This window comes from Pogona vitticeps, chromosome 4 (genome assembly GCF_051106095.1).
Source record: "Pogona vitticeps strain Pit_001003342236 chromosome 4, PviZW2.1, whole genome shotgun sequence".
NCBI lineage: Eukaryota > Metazoa > Chordata > Lepidosauria > Squamata > Agamidae > Pogona > Pogona vitticeps.
Window position 1 is genome coordinate 133,579,493 of NC_135786.1, and position 20,481 is coordinate 133,599,973.

Sequence of the window (20,481 nt, forward strand, 5' to 3'; positions counted from 1 at the left end):
TAAAGATCTCAAATACTCTAAAAACCCTATTAGGACCACTGTAACTTTTGGTGCAACATATGTTAACTATCTACATTACTGAAATCTTAACACTTCCTATGTATTTTCCCCTTGGGGAGACATAAAGATACAACCCATCTGTCTTATATTTGGATATGGAAAATGGACATCATGTATATATTTAAAGCAAATTTCATGTCACTAATTTCAAATGCACTGATGAATAGTTTCCCTGTTTCCATTAACAAGTAGTATCATAAGGGTACAGGTTCTGATGGCCTGAACATTCTCAGTAGTAGGGTTGTAGTAAAACATCACATTGCTCTGACTTACAGAAGCAGAATAGGATCAGGCAGGGCAAAAAAAATACATTTTTTTTTAAAAAGTTCATTTACGGACTGAAATGGGACAATTTTTTCATATGGTTTGTCAATTCCTTTGAAATGGCTAAAAGCAAAAGGGATGCTATAATCTATACTAATAATTTATGGTAATATTTCTCCTACATGAGATGTTACTGGTATTTGGGTTTTTTATTTTTGAAATATTTATTGTATTTACCGTAAAAATTCTATACAAAATGAACAGTGATTTACAACAGGAATATTAGGGACTGCTTTCATCAACTTCTTTGTCTGGATCTTTCCCTGGATCATCGTCCTGTTGTTGCTTCTTCCAGAGCTTAGCCATTGCAAGCAATTTGAGGTTGGGTTGATTAGCAGCATCCTCAGGGAAGATGTAATCATAATATTCTTCCCAACCAGCATCAGACTGGAGAAAAAAAAAAACATGAGACATAATATTGTGCTTTTCCCTACTTTATAACATTTATTGTTTCCACATGAGATTTAAAGTTTAGGGGACATTCTGAAATAGCAGTATATACTGCAGATGAGGAAACCACTTGTTTAAATGTTCCCTTCTAGAAGAAGCTGCCCATTAAAAATATAGGATCTATCTGTTCCCTCTGAAGAGCCTGTGTATTACTGTGTTAATTATAGGAAGAACCACTCCCACTAATTATTATTTTAAGAGCACTGGTAGTAGTTACTCTGTGAAGAGATAATTGCAACTCTAACACATAACTCATGTCCATACCTGTAACTCCCACAAGAAGCTTTACTCTTAAAATCTGCTGTATGAAGCAGGGGTGGGCAACATGCATCCCTTCCCACAGGCCCCCACCATTTCTAAATCCCCCTAGGAAGCTTGAGTGGGCAATTCTGACATATTTTGAGACCCTCCCAAATTATTTAATTTTAATATCTGTATTAATCAGTTATTGGGGGGGGGTACTAGGGGACTTAGTTAAAAAAAATGAAATGACAATGTTTGGAGGTGGGAGTCACAGGAGCAGCTGTCCACAGATGGACCCGTGTGCCCCCCCCCATGTACCCCAGTATAAACATTCCTCAAGTCTTACGCAGAGGCACAACTTGCATGCCTATATTACGAAGAGAACTAGTGGGAAAGTTCATTTTCTGTTATGTCCCAGTTACTGTCAAGACATTGGTTAATATTTCACAATGCTGCATTAAAGTACTAGCAGAAAGGCAAGATGAACCACATTGAGCCAGGTCTCTGGCTTACACACTTACCCCATCTTCAGCTTGCAGTTTTCTCCTCTTCTTCACTTTTTCTGGCATGAGTTTGTCTACTCTTTCTTTGCTGGCTTCTGTTCCAAATTCCTCTTCAAAGTTTCTCCAGGATTCCAGAAGCATAAGCCTCTCCTCTTTTTCCTCACAATTTCTCATTGTCTTATTAGCTTCTTCATACACTTGCCGACAACGTGATAAACTGTCATCCTTTCCTGCTGAGAGCTCAAACTGGGCAAAACTGATCCATACCTATAACCAAAGTACAACATTCATATTATGATATCTGGTAAATCACTGGAAGTAGGTCAAAGTTCTAAGACCACTTTCTCAGATGACATACATGTTGGATATATGTTAACTGTCCTGAAGCTACATATACTAAATTTTCACAGCAATTAAAAAAACAAATATATGCATGAAGGGCCACTTTTAATGTTGGACATCCATTTGGAGGGAAGCATGTCCAATTATTTATTATTGCTTTGCTATATTTTCCCTTCTCTTCCCATTTTACCTGTCATGATTTTTCAGGTGTTTAGAACAATTTTTCTGTTAATATTTCCTTTTCCACCCCTCCATGTATATAGCCCCTTTAGTACAGCTGAAAGAAGAGTACAGAGCAGATTGACACCAAATCTCTCTCTATCCTTGAGTACTATGGACCCAAGCAAGCATCTAGGCGATGCTCAAACTGTAGTTAAGCTTCAGGTTTACTTTCAGGACCCGCTGAAAAAAAGCCCTGAATAAAATTATTAAATGACCATCTATAGAAACATACACTTTATAATATATGTCAGCCAGTATCCTTGTTCAGTATTTACACACATTGAACTCCAACTGTGGAAGCTGCCACAGCAATCTGATAAAGTGCTGGTCATGTTCCTGGACACATCCAGTTGGCACCTCATCAGATCACCATGGCAGCTTCTGTGATGAGAATTCTGCATGTGTATACATACTGAACAGCACACTGGGATTATTTATTTAAAGCAATTAAAGAAATGAAATGTATTAACAAGGAAAGCAAAATTTAGATTGTTAATGTGTTTTTTTCCATTGCTGTGAATGCAACAGTTTTCAGATCCATTTTAAAGGCATAAGTATAGAGGAGGAAGTCCAAAGAAACGGGCCTGTTGTAGTAAAACCTGCACTGGCCAGTAGCTTGAGCAAAGGCATCAGGTAGTGAGCACCTGGACAGATAAGACATCAAGGTGATTTTGGAGAACATTCCCATACTAGACACATGGAAAAGATGGAAAGCTGAATCCCCCACCTTTTCACTCACACACCCATGTAAGATTCCACCCACAGTGTGCCCCCCAAAAAAAACACCACACACAAAACCGCAAAAACCCACAGCCATCGATTTTGTGTTACTGACTGGGAATTAACTGTCTCTTTTGTGCAACTAATTCCCAATCAATTTTAATGAAGCATGATGAGGTGCTGTGGCCATACTGTTTACTCTCACAGAACACCAATGATCTCCCCTTACATTTCACATGCCTAGACGACAGTGTTCATAGTGTTAACGTTTTGTAACAATTTTAAAGGCCGTTTCTCTTTAATAAACCCATTCATCCACTCAGCAAATCTGAATTCAGTGACAAGCTCTGCTATGACAACCTATATCACAATTTTGTTGCTTTCACCTTTGGGTCTATTTAAACTTTAGAGCAATGCACATAGAAATTTCTAAAAGTGCAGTGCAATCTAAGTTTGCCCAACCCAGCTACAAACCTTGACATGCTGTGTTCGCTGAAGCAGTCGTCGATAAAGATTTCTTGTGTTCTCATATTCTTCTTGTTCAATTTCAAAATCAATGTAAGACTTCCAAAGAACCTGTTTTTATGATTCAAGAACAGTTTGCATAACCAGCAAGCATAAATGAAGATAATGCCACAGCACCTTCTGCGGCTGGAGCTCCCCATATGCATATATATTTAACAATAGAGTGACATGGTTTATTTGAAGCAGGCAAAGTGGTGAAAATAAGTTAACAGGTTAAACCAAACTTAAATCTTTAACAAGAGCTGCTGAATACAATGGTTTTTAGATGTATTTTTAAAAGTGAATGACATAAGGAAAATTATTTTCAACTGGAGTTTTTTACTAAATTATTTGATCTCAAAGGGATTTTCTGATGCTCGGGAGAAAGCTACAAGCCATATGACTTCTAGTGATTTTTTTGGATACTTGGCAATTGTACCCGTGTCATTCTAATATTTGGGGGGAAATTATTTTACTGTTACTGTCCTCTTTGGTGCATCATCGTAATATATCTCCTTTATTTGCCCATATGGGACACTAAGGGTTTGTTTAACTCAATATAAATGAAATTATCTACAGTTGGTGGGCATGAAGGAAAAATACTATGACCAGCATGGAGTTGACAGGCATTGCCCAGCTGGATATCAGAAGATCTTCTACAGCATTTTTTAGATTGTGATCTGAGATCTTGAGACTTCGAGAAACTTGTCCCTGATAATTGGGACAGGTTTTTCAGCTTCAGATTGGCTGATTTACTATTTTTTCTCATTTCTGTTTATATTTAGCTCTGTTGTGTAAGCAAAATGTCTGCTTGCTTAACCAGAAATGAACTAGTCGAGCAAAGACAAAATGGGGAAAAAGAAAACAAACCATGTTTCTTTACAGTGATGTAGCTGTACCCAGGGGCCAGTTGCTATATCTTGCATTCAGTGTTGAACCTCTTGTGTTGCTCCCATTCAAAGTATTTGTTACATGTTAAAAAAGAAAAAAAAAGGATCCCAGAACATCTTACCTCTGGCATATCTAATCGTGGCTGGCCAATAGCCAATTCATATATAGCTCTAGCCCTGTCAACATCACCAAGAATAGTTTCTAACTCAGCAAATTTGATCCACGATGTGCAGTTTTCAGGTGCAAACTCCAGAAACTTTTCATACAATTTCCGACAACGATCAAACTCTCGCAACTGCAACTCCAGTTCAATGTAGCCTTTAAATAATTTGTTCTTTGGACATTTGCCTATGGAACTTCCCTGTAAAGAAAGAATCGAAAATTCTCTCAGAGCTTGTGAGAAAAAGTGCTAAGTGTATGCAGACAAAAGCAGAAACAGGCTTTTTTAAGGAGTATCTAAAAATTGCAATGACCTGTTGTGACATTTATCACGTAACCCCTGCTTGTTTCCCCAAACAAAGGGCTCGCGCTATGTCTTCTTACCAGCAGATTAGAATGTTCCCCCTTTTTTCTCACTGCCACCAGTGGATTTCCTTTATCCATAATAAATAATGCACTTTAGTCAGACACTTGTCAGGTTGCTGCCAACAGAACTTATTTATTGTAGTGTATTAACTTTAATCAGAATTACCGATGTTATTTATTAATTGCATATAATCATTCAAATATCATATATCTTGCCACATTCACCACCTGCTGTCTTGACCAGCCTTTATTATTATCTCTTCTCACTATCTCTCTAACGATCTATCTCTATCTCTCTCTGCAAGCTCTTTCTTCTCCTCTTCTGCCAAACCTTCCTCTCCCTGCTGACTCCACCCCTCCACTCCTCTCATAGGCTTATGCAAATGAGACTGTGAGTGACAGGAGTGATATGGGGCAACTGTCACACCTGTCTTCAAAGATCCACTTCTCATTCTTAATTTTTTTTTTCATTCAGATTTTCATGTGACTCAGTGGCCCTGTAATACCTTAGATTACCATGTCCTATGAATCTGCTCTTCTGATTATCATGAGTAGATTGTGCAGGAATGCTGAGCTGGTTGGGCATATACTGTAAAAGCTACAAAAAAGTTATGCCAGACCAAGACATTAAAATGTGCCGCAAAGAATAGGAGAGAAATAAATGTTTCAAGAACAAAAGGTAGGCACTATCCGAAAAAATCCAGTTTTGGAAGCAGCCGCTGTATCACATCACCACTTGTATCTCACTGGGATGTGTTTCTTTCTCTACTAGGATCTGGTTAAGAAACTAACTAAAGGATGGAGCATTCCCACTGACTAAATCAATTTGTCTGGAAGGAAGGAATTGAAACCTACCATTCAGAACAAGAATCAGATATCGATCAGCAATTCCCTAAAAACAAATATAAATGATCACTGGTAGAATGATAGCTAACCTAGCAGCAACATTCTAACACTGACCTCTGAGAAAACTTTTTTTAAAATTATGCACATCGGAATCACAAATAGTTGAGTAATTGTATAAAACCAAAACTGACTTTTACCATTTCAGTTTCTTCAAATATAAATATAAATGAGTAGGCATCTTAAATACGTACATATTGCAACAGAAATCAGATGAAAATGAGTTTGATTACATTTTCTCCACCAAAAGACCAATTTTAACTTTGATAATCACTTTTTTTTCCTTACCAGTGCTCGTCTGGCAAGCTGTAGACTCTTCTGCCTTATTTCAAATTGGGCATACAACAGCCATATTTTGGCAAATGTGAACTGAAAAGGAATATAAACATTTTGAGATAAGAATTTAGCCTGTTGAATTTTAAGAAGAATGCTTCCAGTCCAAATCTATAGTCCAATGGAACTTTCAAATATGAAACATAATATAAATTATTTGCTACAAGTCTATTAAACTTAAGGTACCATCTAGAGGCAAATTCCTGATACAAAAATGTGCACTGCAAAAGTGTTGCTGTGCTCTTGTGTAACTCATTTTAATTTCACATTCACACAGGCTGTGCAGACTGACTTTGTACTGAAAGGTGCCTTTCATCTTCTAAATAAGCCCTACCAAATGGAGCTGAACTTATGCAGCAAAATTCTGTGAAGCCTCAATATAAACTGTGTTGGATGTAGTCTTAGTTGTACTTAGAGCAGATTAAACTTGCAATTAACTTACATCTCACTGATTTAAGCATAGCTCGTCAAAGTATGATTCAGGCTGGATCTAACCAGCACAGACAACAATAAGGAATGCTAAGACCTGAGCCAGTAATATTTGGAAGGCTATACTTTGTCCACTCCTATCTATAAATATAAGGATAAATATTTCAGTGCAACATATTTACAGCATAAATATCAAGCCTCAAACACATTCTGCATTGTGTTAACAGCTGTAATGGCTGGCCACAAGCAGGGCAACTGTTTCTTATATCCTTCCTGGTTTACAGTGGTGTCTCGCTTGACGATAATCCATTCCAGCAAAATCATTGTAGAACGAAATCATCGTCAAGCGAAATTAAAAAGCTCATTGAAACGCATTGAAAACCGCTCAATGTGTTCCAATGGGCGAAATACCTCAGCGTCCAGCGAAGATCCTCCATAGGGCGGCCATTTTCTGGTGCCTGTAATGCGAGGAATCTGTCCTAAGCACAGCTCAGAGCCATTTTGAACAGCGGGCAGCCATTTTGAAACCCGCTGATCAGCTGTTTTCTGATCGTCATAAATAAAAAAAATCAGTTCCCGAAGCAGGGAACCGATCAACATGAAGCGGATTTTCCCCATTCAATCATCGTTTTGCGATCACAATAGCGATCACAAAAAACACATCATGAAGTGATTTCATCGTTAAACATGGTGATCGTTAAGTGGGGCACCACTGTATTATAATGGCTAACACTCATTAACTACTGAACTAGGTATAAAACACAATTTAATACCTTTTTGTGAGGAATGAGTTCAATACATGCTTGATACACTTGTCTTGTTCGCTCAGGATCCTAAGAAAGAAGATGTAGTTATAGAGCTGAAACAAAGGCTTCCAAGCAATTGCAATGCCACTAGGAAAAAAATTCTAACTTGTTGTGAGTGGGTTCTCTGTTATCTTTAGGTATTTCTCTTTCGGGCGAAACAAATGAGGAGTCAGAATTACCAAATAAAGAATTTTTATTAACAGATGTATTTAAATCTTCTTGGTTGCGAACAACAGAACTTTGAACAGATAACTGGGGAGGGGAACTCTCCCAAAACCATAACAGGGATTTTTCTTCATTTAAATCTTTCAATAATAGGTTTTTGCTTTTTCCTCTTCCTCTGTCGGTTGTCTCAGGAAGTTGTTGCGGACCGCAAACGAAGTCCCGCAACATGGGTGGCGGGCCCAATATCCCTCTCTCAAGACTTCTTTCTCTATCTCTGGCAGGATGTGGTGCACCAGATGTGCAGGACCTTGATTCTTCGGGTACACTAATATGGTCCATTCTTCGCGACTTAAACCAGGGATAATGGGTCTTATTTTAGTGTTGGCATGGCTTTCGTCTTCGATTATTGGGTTTGCTGCCGGTCTTTTGACAGGAACCGAAAAGACCTGTGCATCTCTTTCTGTTTCACCCGACACGCTCTCTCTAAAGACAGACACCTTCTCCATTTCTCTAGAAATGACTCCTTCCTCAGTAGTCAAAAATATATCTATTTTCTCCCTTTCATGATACACTGCTCTCCTGTCTGGTCCTTCTAACGGTCTCAACTGCCTCTCTTTTGCGCACGCTCTTTCCTCTCGAGCTCTCTCTACTTTCACCGCGTGACCTTCCTTTATCTCTTCTGTTTGTCTCTTTGCCTCGGGTTTCATTGATATCTCTGATTCTGCCTCAATTATGTGAGGGGACGGCTCCCTCTTTGCTGGTTCTTTATCCTCCTCCTCACACTTGCTTTCTATGTCAGTTATACTACTTGCACTTCCCTTCCTGCTGCAGAAACTTAGTTCTTACATTTATGAGACTCTCTCCTTGCTTTCATCTCGGCAGTATATGCGGCATGCAGCTATACACCCCACCGATCCATATCCAGCCATACATATCCCTATTCACACACATATGGATCTTCTCCACATGTAATCACTGCTGTAGGGAGGGAATGCAAGCTAGCTAGGAAGAGCCTGCAGACTGTACATGGGCTGCTTCTCTCCTCACTCCTACTCTTGCACCAGACAGAAGCTTTTCCTCCCACTCAATCTTTCAAATTACTGATGTGTGTATTTTTAATGCAGTATTCAACCACTGTTCTCTAGTTTTGTTATCTTGATGGTTATTGCCCTTTATTGATAGTGCACCCCCTTTATTTTTCACTGAAGAGAGGTATGTAAGAAATATGCCACATGCATGTGGGGAAAGCACTATCAATAATCTAGCCAGGTCAGGCAGATTTAGGGAAGACACACATTGTCAGAGGTTGTATTCTTTACAGCACGCAGTTGCAAAGAAAGGCAAAGTTTAATCACTATTTATAAAGTGAGAATGTTTGAATGACAACTTTTCTAAGATCAAAATCCCACTTTGTTACCCAGATAACCAAATAAAGGCGTTCATTATTTTTACCTTTGCCTCTAGCTCTTCATAGAGTGCATAATTGATCCACAAATAGATATATCTTTTCCAGTGCCTCTTTTCTTGAATTGGTGGAACATTGGCAATGGCTCTTTCGTAAACTTCACGCACAGCATCAGGATCTGCATCACTTTCCACAAGCCGCAGGTAGTCAAACCAGGCATCATAATTATGCGGATTAGCCTTTCAAAAGACAGAGAACAGCTACAGAAGTGCAGACAGAATACAAATCCTCCTGCTTCTATTTAATGCTACGCAAAAGATAGTAAAAACCAGGGTTCTCAGGCTGAGTTTGTTTTTGTATTCTAGCACACTTCACTGTACATAACTAGCAGTGCTACAGCCAAATGCTATCAGTTCGACCAAGAAATCCATTAGCACTTCACTATTAGTGTGGGAATTGCCGGGAATACATAGGCAGCTCCTAAAATCTTAAAGAGAATATAAAACTTCCCCCCCCCCCTGCACAGTGGCAAATTACATATCTAAGGGTATAGACCATGCTTTGTGATAGTTCTGATGGTGAGGATAGTGCTCAACAGGATTTCTCCATCTTGTGTAGTTCTCAATTCCTCCTCACAACTATAAGAAGCAGGGGGGAAATTGACAAGGCAAGGACTGTAAACCAAAAAGGTATAGAAAAAAAAAAGAGAAACTGACCAAATTTGTATGTGGGTTTCAGAATTCATCCCTTGCCAGTCAGCATTAGAACCACCTCTTCTGTTAATCTGGAACTTGGTTTAAAATGTTGCAAAAACGAAAATTTTCCACTTCTGTGGAATTCCAACCTACATATAGTCCTGATTATAATTTTCACCCTGTGCTCATATCTTGGGGGCGGGAGGAGAAGGATGCTAAGGAATCCTAAGCCCCTGCCCCATTAGTCCTGTCAATTTAACATGTCCTTCATCCCTTTAGCATTCTAAAAACAGTAGCTTAGGGAGCAACCAGAGAAGGTAGAAAGGCCAGGCCCCTTCTTGTCCCCAGCAGTTCAGCCACTCACTTTTACTTCTTCTTCATACTGGAATCGCCTCTTGCTGACAATGATATCCTCAATTCCTCTCCGGTCCCCAAACTTCTTCTCAAAAATGGTGTAATTTTTGAAGAGTTCCTGAGCCTCATGCTTTGGGATTCTGTCCAGAGCATACTTGTAGACTACTCTTACTCGTTCAAACTGGATGGAAAGAAACAAAATAATCAAAATTAAAGGAAATCTACTTCCAACATTTTCTATACATTTGGGTGGAGGTAGATATAGCCACTTTTCTAGGAATGAGACTTTTACTTAAAGGACAGGTGACAGAGACTGAAAAAGAACTTCGCTTTTCTACGGCCAATTCACGTTAGGGGGTTCAATCACTGAAGTTCAAATTCACTTACAACTAAATGATTTGAAGAAAGGCTTTTAACTCCTTAATCCAGTCCATAGATTAAGATCTGTTCGGTTGGTGTACACAACCTTCTTAGCTGTGGCTCCAAAAATGTAGAGGTCCCTTATGCCCTATGCCATTTGCACAAATATTTAGTTCAACAATGAAGACCATCCTCTTCACTGCTGCATTTAAAATCACATTATGATTGTTTTACATAGCTGGCAGTAGCTTCTTAATGTATCTTGTACACTTCATGTATGTTTGCTCTTATTTCAATTTTTAACTTTCTTCTTCCCTTTCCTCTTAACTGTACAACATTTGGTGAGAATAGTCTTAAAAAGAGACTTCAGCATGGTTTAAATAAACAATTCATTCCAAATATTGTTTTAATTGAATGCCCTGTTTTCATATTTTGCCTCTCTCTATTATCCTCACAACCTTCAAACACTTGTTTTTGTTCTTGAGATACTGGGGAACAAAGAAATAATTCTCTCATATATTCTTGCAAATAAAAACTATTGTTAAAGCATGCTGACAAGAGAAAAAAGAGTGAGATTTAGTCCAGATGCACAGTCTGGATAACTAGAAAAATCGGGGGGGGGGGGGGATGAGACCTTCCAACCTCTCCTTAAGAGTCAGGCGATCAAGTCTATCTCACAACAGAAGTTAAGACATTTAAAACAGACCAAGCTCAGGCACAGACAGACTGGATTATTTAGGTTGAGAGAGTCCCAAATCAGTCCTGAAGAAAAAAAAAAATCGTAGTAGCAATCAAGAACATACTTTTGTTTGCAAACTGTAACTAAATTTAATAAAAGATCTTACCTCTTTCTGGTTCTCTTCAAATTTGGCAAAAGCCACATACAGATGTTCATTCATATGCTCTTCTCCAAAGAACTCCACTGCCCTCTCAAAGACTTTCCTGGCATGGGCAAAATAGCCATGCTTTTCTTCAAAACGAGCATACTTGATCCAGTTCTTAACATCAGGATGCACAATAACAAGTGGAAGGCATTAAGGAATTCCTAATTAAAATTTTCATTTCAACATGCTTCTTTTAAGAACACCAACAAATATATGGAATTAACAACAACAACATGCCAGCAAGTCAATTCTAACTTATGGTGACCCTCTTCAGAGTTTCCTAGGTACACAATACTCAGAAGTAGTTCAACATTTCCTTCTTCTGGGGGTGCCCTGGTACTGTGCAGCTTCCCCAAAACCACAGAGGCCGGCTCTACAGCCAGATATCTAAACCAATGAGTTATCCATCCAGCTAATATAACATAAGAACAGTAAAATTGCACTCCAAGAAGACAAAAACTCTAGGTCAGGTCAGAGGACGTGACAAGCAACGTAAGTAAGAAAACCCCTAGCTTAATACAGGTGGTGGTGCTCAAGTATGCTGCTTAGCTGCATCTGTTACACTGGGAGCTGCCAATCAAACCAGAAAGTTTTGCTCCATGGTTCACTATGTTGACCGAATACAGGTGCAGCTGCCACTCTAGCTTGCTTCCTCCCCAGAATGTCAGATAAAGAAAGAAGCCAAGGTTGCTGGCTGGCTGCAGCCTCATTTGGACCACACAACAAACAAGCCACAAAGGAAAGCCCCATGGTTTGTCTAGCTGCTCCTACTGTAAGCAGGAATGATGAGCTGTGTGCCACCAGCACAGTGGGTGCTCAAATGACTGATTAATTATCAATAAAATTGTTCAACATAAAAGTAAAATTAAGCAAAATAAGAACAATCCTGCAAAACAGAACGTAACCATGAGAATTACACTGAAATGATCTTGAAAGGATATATCTCTCATAAATAGAGCGGGCTCTGTCCACCTCCTTATATCTCAACTCAAAGTTAATGTAGGAATGCCAGGACTGTTCCTCCGGCTGCCATTCCATCCAGCGCTCAAACACCTGGCGGGCTCCAGCAACATTCCCCAGCATCTCTTCCATGTAAGTATATTTGTACCTTTAAAATATAGATATATAAAAATTAGCTCTGTCATCTAGACCAGAGGTCCCCAACCCCCAGTCTGCAGCCCGGTGCCAGTCCGTGGCCTGAGCCAGACTGGGCCGCGGAGACAGACCTACCACCACCCCCGCACACACATCCCACAGCTTCTTTGTGCCTGCGTGCGCTCCCCCACCCCTTCGCACATGCGCACAAGCACCTATGCACCTGCGTGAGAGCGCACCTGCCCCTTCGCACATGCACATGAGCACGGGGGTGCCCCTCCTTCCCCAGCCAGTCCATGGGGTTAAAAAGGTTGGGGACCACTGATTTAGACCAGCAAGTAATGGATTTTTTTGCAGCAAATAATATCCATTCTTCATATGTACAAATCAACCAAGCTCACTGGAAAACCTGTAGCGGTAGCAGCAACAGAGTTGACCAGAGGAGATATTTTAAGTGATCTAAGGCTTGCTGCCTGCAAGAACAGGGCAGAGAACACTCAGCAATCCATTGTGAAGAACCTGAACATTTGGTAGGCAAACTCACTTGGGTGCATTCTAGCCTGGATGCTTTAGTTGGCTACATGTGCCCTGTGAATATAACTTTGACCGGTTCCTATCCTGTGATAGCGGGCACATTTAGATTTTTGCAATCTAAGGATGTAAGGATCATTCGAGAGACAACATCTACCATCCTTTCTGGCTCAAAGAAGCCAGAAAATGGAGACTGGCAAAGTAGACACATGGTGAATGTCTCCTTACAGCAAGGCAGGATTCCAGTACAAACCAGCACTGCTACGACCACTGATTTAAAAAAGCCCTCCCTGAATCCCACTGTGCTAAATAAATACCAATCAGTCTCTAATATTCAATTCTTGGTCAAGGTTATGAGACTATGTGGTGGCTTCTCAGCTGCAAGGGTTCCTGGACAAGGACTATTCAGATACAAACATACATTGGAACAACCTGCCAGTGGAGATCCGTCTGGCTCCCTCTCTGGGTGTTTTCAGGAATAAACTTAAAACCTGGCTATTTGGGCAGGCTTTCCCTCCTGCCATATCTTAATTTCATATACTTCACCATCCTGGACCTATATGTTTTTGGTTTTATTGTTTTTAAATTTGTAAGCCACCCAGAGTAGACCTTGGTCTAGATGGGTGGGACAGAAATCCAATAAATAAATAAATAAATTCAGTCTGGCTTCAGGCCTGGTTATGGGACAGACATTTGTGACTGCTTCTGTGGATGATCTATGGTAAGAACCAGAAAGGGCAGTGTGTCTGTGTTGGTTCTACTGGGCCACTGTATGGCTTTTGATATCATCAACCATGCCATCTGTCCTTACCATCTTTCTGGAATGGGATTTGCATGGATATTGGTTTCAGTTCCTCCTAGAGAGCAAGCTCAGAAAGAGGTGATGTGGGTCTGTCAGGAGTCAGTTCTGGTCCTCCCCCTCCCTCATGCTATTTAACTTGCACAGGAAATGGCTGTGAAAGGTTATCTGGGATTTTAGGATGTGGTGCCACCTGCAGGCACACAACACCCAACTCTATCTTTCCTTTCCATACAATTTCAAAGAAACTGTTTTGGTCCTAAACCAATATATAGTATGAGTAACAGGTTGCAGGAGGGTGAACAAACTGCAGTCTCATCCAGACAAGATGGTGGTGCCCTTGCTCAGTCAAAATACAGATTAGTAAACAGGCATTCGGCATGTACTGGATATGTTTACACTCTCCTGAAAAGTCAAGTTCACAGCCTGGATGTACTTCTGGATCCAATCTTGAGCCTGAATAGAGTGTTCAAAAGTGGCCAAGAAAACATCTGCACAGTTCACACTGGCTGCACCAGCACTCATTCCTTGAGGAGTCCAATCTAACTAATATGACATGTGTTATTAGTTTATCCTACTTGGATTACAGTCTATGTGGGACTGCCTTTAAAGAGAGTTCAGAAATTTCAGCTGGTCCAGAATGCTTACTTGAGCCAGTTACATGGAGCCACTAATTCCCCTGCTACAATAGCACATAAAGGTCAAAGTTATCTGAAGAACCATATCTCCCTTTATGGACTTCCCCAGTTTTTAAAATCTTCAAGGAAGGGTCTTCCTTTAATCCCACCAGCCTCACGGCCAGGTTTAGTCAGTATATGAGAGTCAGTCTCTTCCATGGCTGTTTCCACATTGTGGAACACCCTCCCTCAGGAGGGCACACACCCTGCTACTGGAAAGACAGAAGGTGGGGACCAAAGACCTTTTGGGGGGGGGTCACCTGTTAACAACTGAACCAGACAACTGTGGAAGGAACTTTACTACAGGATAGTGGACATTTTGTTGTTTATTTATGTGTGTTTTAAATACATTTTAAAACTGTTTTTGCCTCATTAGACTTCGAAATGTTACCCCATGTTTAATTTTTCCCAGTGTTGCAACTACTGTAATTATGTTTTTCAGTTGTTTAGTTTTTTTTTAATTATTTGTAAATTGTGCTGACCTTCTACATTGGGAGAAAGGCAGCATGGAAATGAAATAAACAAAAGACTGCTTTAGTTTTTAAAAAATTGCAGTGCACAAATCTAGAATGTTTGGTGTACTATACACAAAAACTTTTGGTGTACTATACACAAAAACCTGACTCCTTTTTAAATCCTAGTAATCATCTAGTGCAGGAAAAAGCAAAAGACATACATGTGTAACTCTTTCTAAAGCAATCTATACTCTCTTCCACTCTGCAAAACCCTTTTCCACAAACTTACTGGGGTATCAAGATGACCTCAGACATTCAAAAGGCATACCAGAGAAGCACAAAGTCTGGTGAGTTCTACCAAGCGGGCAAGTGTTCAAGAACAGTACTGCTGGAGATGGATTGAATATCTACTGCTCTAGGACCAGCCTCCTTAAGAATGGAGAGGTGCATCTCTAGAAGACTGCCCACAAAGTGATAAACTGGCCAGAGTAACTATGGATCTAAGAATGGTGTGAAAGTGATCTGCAGTAGTGAAAGGATTACCTGTCCTGAGAAAATTGTGCTTCTTCAAAATGGTACCGGACCCACATATTTTCATTTTTTTTTAAAAAATTGCAACATTTTGAAATCTGAAACAGAGGCTTAGCCGCTCAAGAGGATGGAAAAATAGACTGACCTCATCATCTTTGAAAAGGAGCCAAACAGCTTACCAGAACTGGTTGACTCTTGGTAGAGTTGTGACAGCGCGGTCCCAGATATTTCGAGCATGATTGACCTGCCGGTTCTTCATTTCCATTTCTGCATATTTCAGCCAAAGGGTGACATTTCGGTAGTCCACATCTAGAGCACGTTCGTAGATGGAACGAGCCCTGATAGGAAAACATTGTTGGAATTAATTCAAAACATGGGGAATGAGCACTATTATTTATTCATACTGCAAGGGGTGCTCAAAGGGTAATATTTACCTCTGTACTTCTTTGAGGCTTTCCTCCCATTGTGCGTACTTGATCCAGTTGCTGATAACTGTCCGATTTTTTCTTATGTTATCTTCAAATGTCTACAGAGATAGTTGGTCTTATTTTAAAGATATAAAGAGAGTGACTCTACTATACAAGCAAAAAGAAACATACACAGAATTTGATACCTATATACAGTATTTACTCCACATGAAAAATATTAGAACAATCGACCTATACGTACAGAGTGACATGGCTCAAAACATCTCAATCATACTATCTGCTAAAAACTACTTCTGAAAGGTGCTCAGAACATACAGTGGTGCCTCACTTAACAATGTTAATTGGTTACCATTCAAAGGCTTTCAATGGAGAATTTAAAAAATCACCAAAAATTAACAACGACTCAGAACAACACCAAATTAAGTTTGCATAGGATTCAGGAGGTGGGCTAACGATTGCAAGCATTTAAAACAGGTTTCTAACAGTTTAAGACACTTTTACAGGAGCGAAAAAGGGACATCGTTAAGTGAAATTCCCCCATAGAGAACATCGTTAAACGATGGGGGAAATTCCTCAAAGAAACCCATCACTGTGTGAATTCATCGTTGTATGAAGCAATTGTTGTGCGAGGCACCACTGTATACTGTTACTTTCCTTATATTCAACTCCAGAAAATCCAAGAAGCACCAGCATGCAAAATTTTTCTCTTATAACTAGTGAATGTCCAAAAAAGCTTTTCTTCATGTATGAAACTCTTTTTTTAAGAGGGTCTGAAGAGCCACAAGTGGAGCTCTTTTAGGAAGTTTGCCTAACAACTTTTAGACCAGTGCTTCTCAACCTTGGGTCTCCAGATGTTCTTGGATTAAAATTCCCAGAAATCCTGGCCAGCACACCTGGGAACCAAAGGTTAGGAACCGCTGCTCTAGAGAAGCAAATAAGGGGGAAATTTGAGGGTTTTCTCCCTATAGGTTAATGTATATCCCAAGAAGTTATATATGCTGGACCTTTGAGATATGAGCTCCATATAAACAATACCAAATACCTAGTACTAGTGGAGCATTACATTTACTTACTTTTCTTTTCCGAAGCTTGTAATCATTTAGCTCTTCTTCATCTGTGATCTTCTGCTGAGGAGGTGGGGGGAGAAGTTCAAGTTCTCTCTCCTTCGCTTCTCTTAAGAGTTGCTCTGCTGTGATCTGTACTTCTGCTGGGGCTTTGTTTTTCACCTAAGAAAGTGGGAAGTACTTTAAAAATCATTCTAACAATAGAGAAGTGGAAAGAAAGTTGATCAAGTCATCTAAAGGAGATAAACTTGAAGATCAGTCATATTATATACTGAAATGAATTACAAATCATATGGTACAATGTACAAAAAAGAACCTCATTTTCTTCAAGTATTTAACTGGATAGAAACTCTGACAAATGAAAGGATAATCATAAATGAAACTTTATTCTTCTCACTATTCACTGAGGGAAATGAGAAACTGTCTAATAAAAAGTTAATTATGAATCTTTATTGGAGCAGCAAGATGTGAAAGTGCACAAAATTGGAGAAATACTTAAGATCTCTCATTACAAAAATTTATGAACAGAATCTGGCAAATGGTTTTGATGGAAAAATTGACCAAACAGGTCAGAATAAATAGAGGGGAAATAAAACACAATAAATTTATGGAAATCTGGCAATCTTTATTAACATATGGTACTAAGTCAAGATAGGAGGACTATGGGAAATAATTTGAATTGTTGGTTTGTAATATTTTGAATGAATTTAAGTATGTTAGGATATGAAACTAGCAGGTGTATAAATGATTATAAAGTGATAAAATATTGTATAAGCAAGGTGACTGTTTTGTATTACAGTGGGGTCTTGACTTGAGAACTTAATCCGTATTGGAAGGCGGTTCTCAAGTCAAAAAGTTCTCAGGTCAAATCTGCATTTCCCATAGGAATGCATTGAAAACCATTTGATCCGTATCTGCTCTTTTCTGTCCATAGAAACTAATGGGAAGCTGCTATTCTGCCTTCGACCACTAGAGGGGGATATTTTGTTTCTTTATTTCTTAGGTCAAGAAAGGTTCAGGGAAGGCAGGGAAAATACAGTCCAGGCAGTCCAGTACCAGGCAGTCCGAAGACTGTCTCCCAATCCACTCTCTAAACGCTGGGAGTGAGGAAGCAGACAGGCACCCTTTTCACTGGCCAACAGTTAACTGAAAGTTCAAATTTTGCACTTTCCCTGCCTCCCACGTGGTTTTTTTCAGTTCTTAACTCAAATCTAAGTATGTAAGTCAAGTCAATATTTTCCTGAGAGAGTGGTTCTTAAGTCAAAATGTTCTTAACTCAAGCCGTTCTTAAGTCAAGACCCCACTGTATAATTTAAGTTGCTTTGTTATGGTTGCCATGAAATACATGGCTGATAAGTAACGTGAGAGGACTGTAAATTAAAAAAAATCTTCAAGTACTAGACTGTAAAGATACAGTGAGCTATACAATGCTGGAGTCAAGCAAACCTATGTTTAATGCAGTATTATGGCAGCACACTGAGATACACAGTATATTAAGCAAAATTTAAAAATCCAAATAGAGTTGTGGAAAACCCTTGTTACACCTGCACCAAAATGCAAGTGTAGTATAGTGGTAAGAGTAAAGGACTAAGGTACTGGAAATCTAGATTCCTGCTGCTACTTAACCATATAACTCAACAGCTGAGCTTATGCTCATCTTTATCTACCAGTCTGTTGTGAGGATGCAAATCATGTATGCTATTCTACAGACAGAATGGGAAGCTTCTCCTCATCATTTAGTAGCTATAAGAAAGTTTTTATCAGGCCTTTGGCTGTAGAATAAATTTGTATTGTTTGCATTGCTATAAAAAGGTCACAGTGGGTATGTGACTGAGAACACATACAGTTTTATTTCTGCTCAAAATACTGTACAACTCTCACAATGCTATTTAATTTCCAGTGTTAGGATAATCAATAGCTGAATATTGTCTACAATTAAATTTAAAAGGTGGTAACCAGATTCCCAATGAATTAGGAACCCAAATAATTATTTTGATTTTCCCTTTCCAAGACAGGTAACTGGACACCAAGAACTACAGGCCACGGCACTCCTCATAAGAACATAAGAAGCGCCCCGCTGGATCAGGCCAAGGGCCCATCTAGTCCAGCTTCCCGCATTTCACCATGGTCCCACCAGATGCCCCTGGGAGCACACGAGACAACTAGATACCTGTCTCTTGATACTACTCCCCTGCATCTGGCATTTTGAGGTATTGGTTGTTGTGGGTTCTTCAGGCTCTTTGGCCATGTTCTGAAGGTTGTTCTTCCCAATGTGTCGCCTAGATGTCTTTAAAAGGGAATTGGACAGATTTCTAGAGAAAGTCCAAGCCATGGTGAAAATATATAACCTCCCAGCTTCAAAGGAAGATACCTCAAAATGTATTTGCGAAGGCTTTCATGGCTGTGATGTAATGGTTGTTGTGGGGGCTTTTTGGGGCTCTTTGGCCATGTTCTGAAGGTTGTTCTTCCTAATGTTTCGCCAGTCTCTGTGGCCAGTATCTTCAGAGGACAGGAGTAGCAGTAGTGCTACTCCTGTCCTCTGAAGATGCTTCTATCCACTTCATCCATCCCCTGTATAATTTTATATATCTCAATCATGACCCCCCCCCTCAGGGGCCTTTTCTCAGGGGCGTGCAAGTGGATGGGAGTCCATACGCACAGATTCCTTCAGCACTCGAAAATACATTATGTGGCCCTCCATGTGAAAAGTTTGGAGACCCCTGCTCTAGACTGAAGAGCCCCAAGCGCTGTAGCCTTTCCTCATAAGGGAGGTGCCGCATTCATGTCATTTTAGTCGCTCTCTTTTGCACCTTTTCCAGTTCCACTATGTCTTTTTGGGGGTGCGGTAACCAGAACTGTATGCAATACTTCACGTGCAGCCTTACCAGAGTTTTGTACAATGGCATTACAGTGTTGGCTATTTTGTTTTCAATCCCTTTTTAATGGTACCTAGCATGGAATTGGCCTTCTTCACTGTCACGGCACACTGCGTTGACATTGTTATCGAACTGTTCACTAGCACAAAAACACTGATTTAGCAAATGGTTTTTAAGATGCACAACCTTAAGCACAACTTTTTTTTTCAACTTCTGCACAACAAGCTTGCTCAAATACTACCTGATCAGTTTAATCTCACTCATGTTTCCTCTGAAGTAAGTAGGCTTTCATTCAATCAAGTATACACAGGATTTCGGGCCAATTCTGAGCATGTTCACCCAAAAGCGAACTCTAGTCGTAAGGGCGGTTGTGGTCTTAAGAACTTAAGACCTCTCTCTTGTCAAAGCACATTACCACAGTCTCTCGAGACGGAAGGATGCCTACAGTCTTAGGAACGTTTCTGTAGGGCGAATTCAGTGGCGGTCGGTTGCAAATAACAAAGGCACAGGCCTCCTCGATCACAGAAACACACTCCCTGGGATCGTGTCACCCCGACATCTTCCTTCTGCTGACCTCCTCCACACGACGAGAGACTTTCCCCATACTTCCTGCGTATTCGGAGCGCCGCCACCTCTCTCCACCCGAACCCCATTCCCGCAGACTCTCTCGGCCACATCACTTCCAGCCCGAAATTTCTCCCCTTCTGTTCCGAAGCGAAACCCTGACGAGCCCGGACGTTCCCCCGCCGCCCCGAGTGCTTCGCGATTCCCCCTTCCCTACCTTTGCTACTTTCGGTATTCGCTGCTTCCCAGCCGCCGTAGACGCCATTTTCCCCGCCGTTCTAACTCACGGTACAAGAGCTCCGCCTCCTCTGCTCCAACTTGATCTTTGACCTCCCAGCATGCA

The 20,481-nt window shown here is 40.2% G+C and overlaps 1 protein-coding gene across 1 annotated transcript; it reads right to left on the bottom strand.

Moving 5' to 3' along the window:
* Nucleotides 1-529: 529 nt before the first annotated feature.
* Nucleotides 530-20,478, bottom strand: CRNKL1 (crooked neck pre-mRNA splicing factor 1). The gene is made up of 14 exons (XM_020790581.3): nucleotides 20,356-20,478; nucleotides 16,708-16,860; nucleotides 15,641-15,732; nucleotides 15,386-15,544; nucleotides 12,060-12,226; nucleotides 11,080-11,258; nucleotides 9,885-10,055; nucleotides 8,873-9,064; nucleotides 7,223-7,282; nucleotides 5,976-6,056; nucleotides 4,381-4,620; nucleotides 3,339-3,440; nucleotides 1,599-1,847; nucleotides 530-771 (listed from the first exon to the last, which is right to left on the bottom strand). Exons 1-14 carry the CDS (start codon nucleotides 20,401-20,403, stop codon nucleotides 607-609), a joined length of 2,058 nt encoding a protein of 685 aa, XP_020646240.3. The 5' UTR covers nucleotides 20,404-20,478; the 3' UTR covers nucleotides 530-606.
* Between the last annotated feature and the right edge of the window lie 3 nt (nucleotides 20,479-20,481).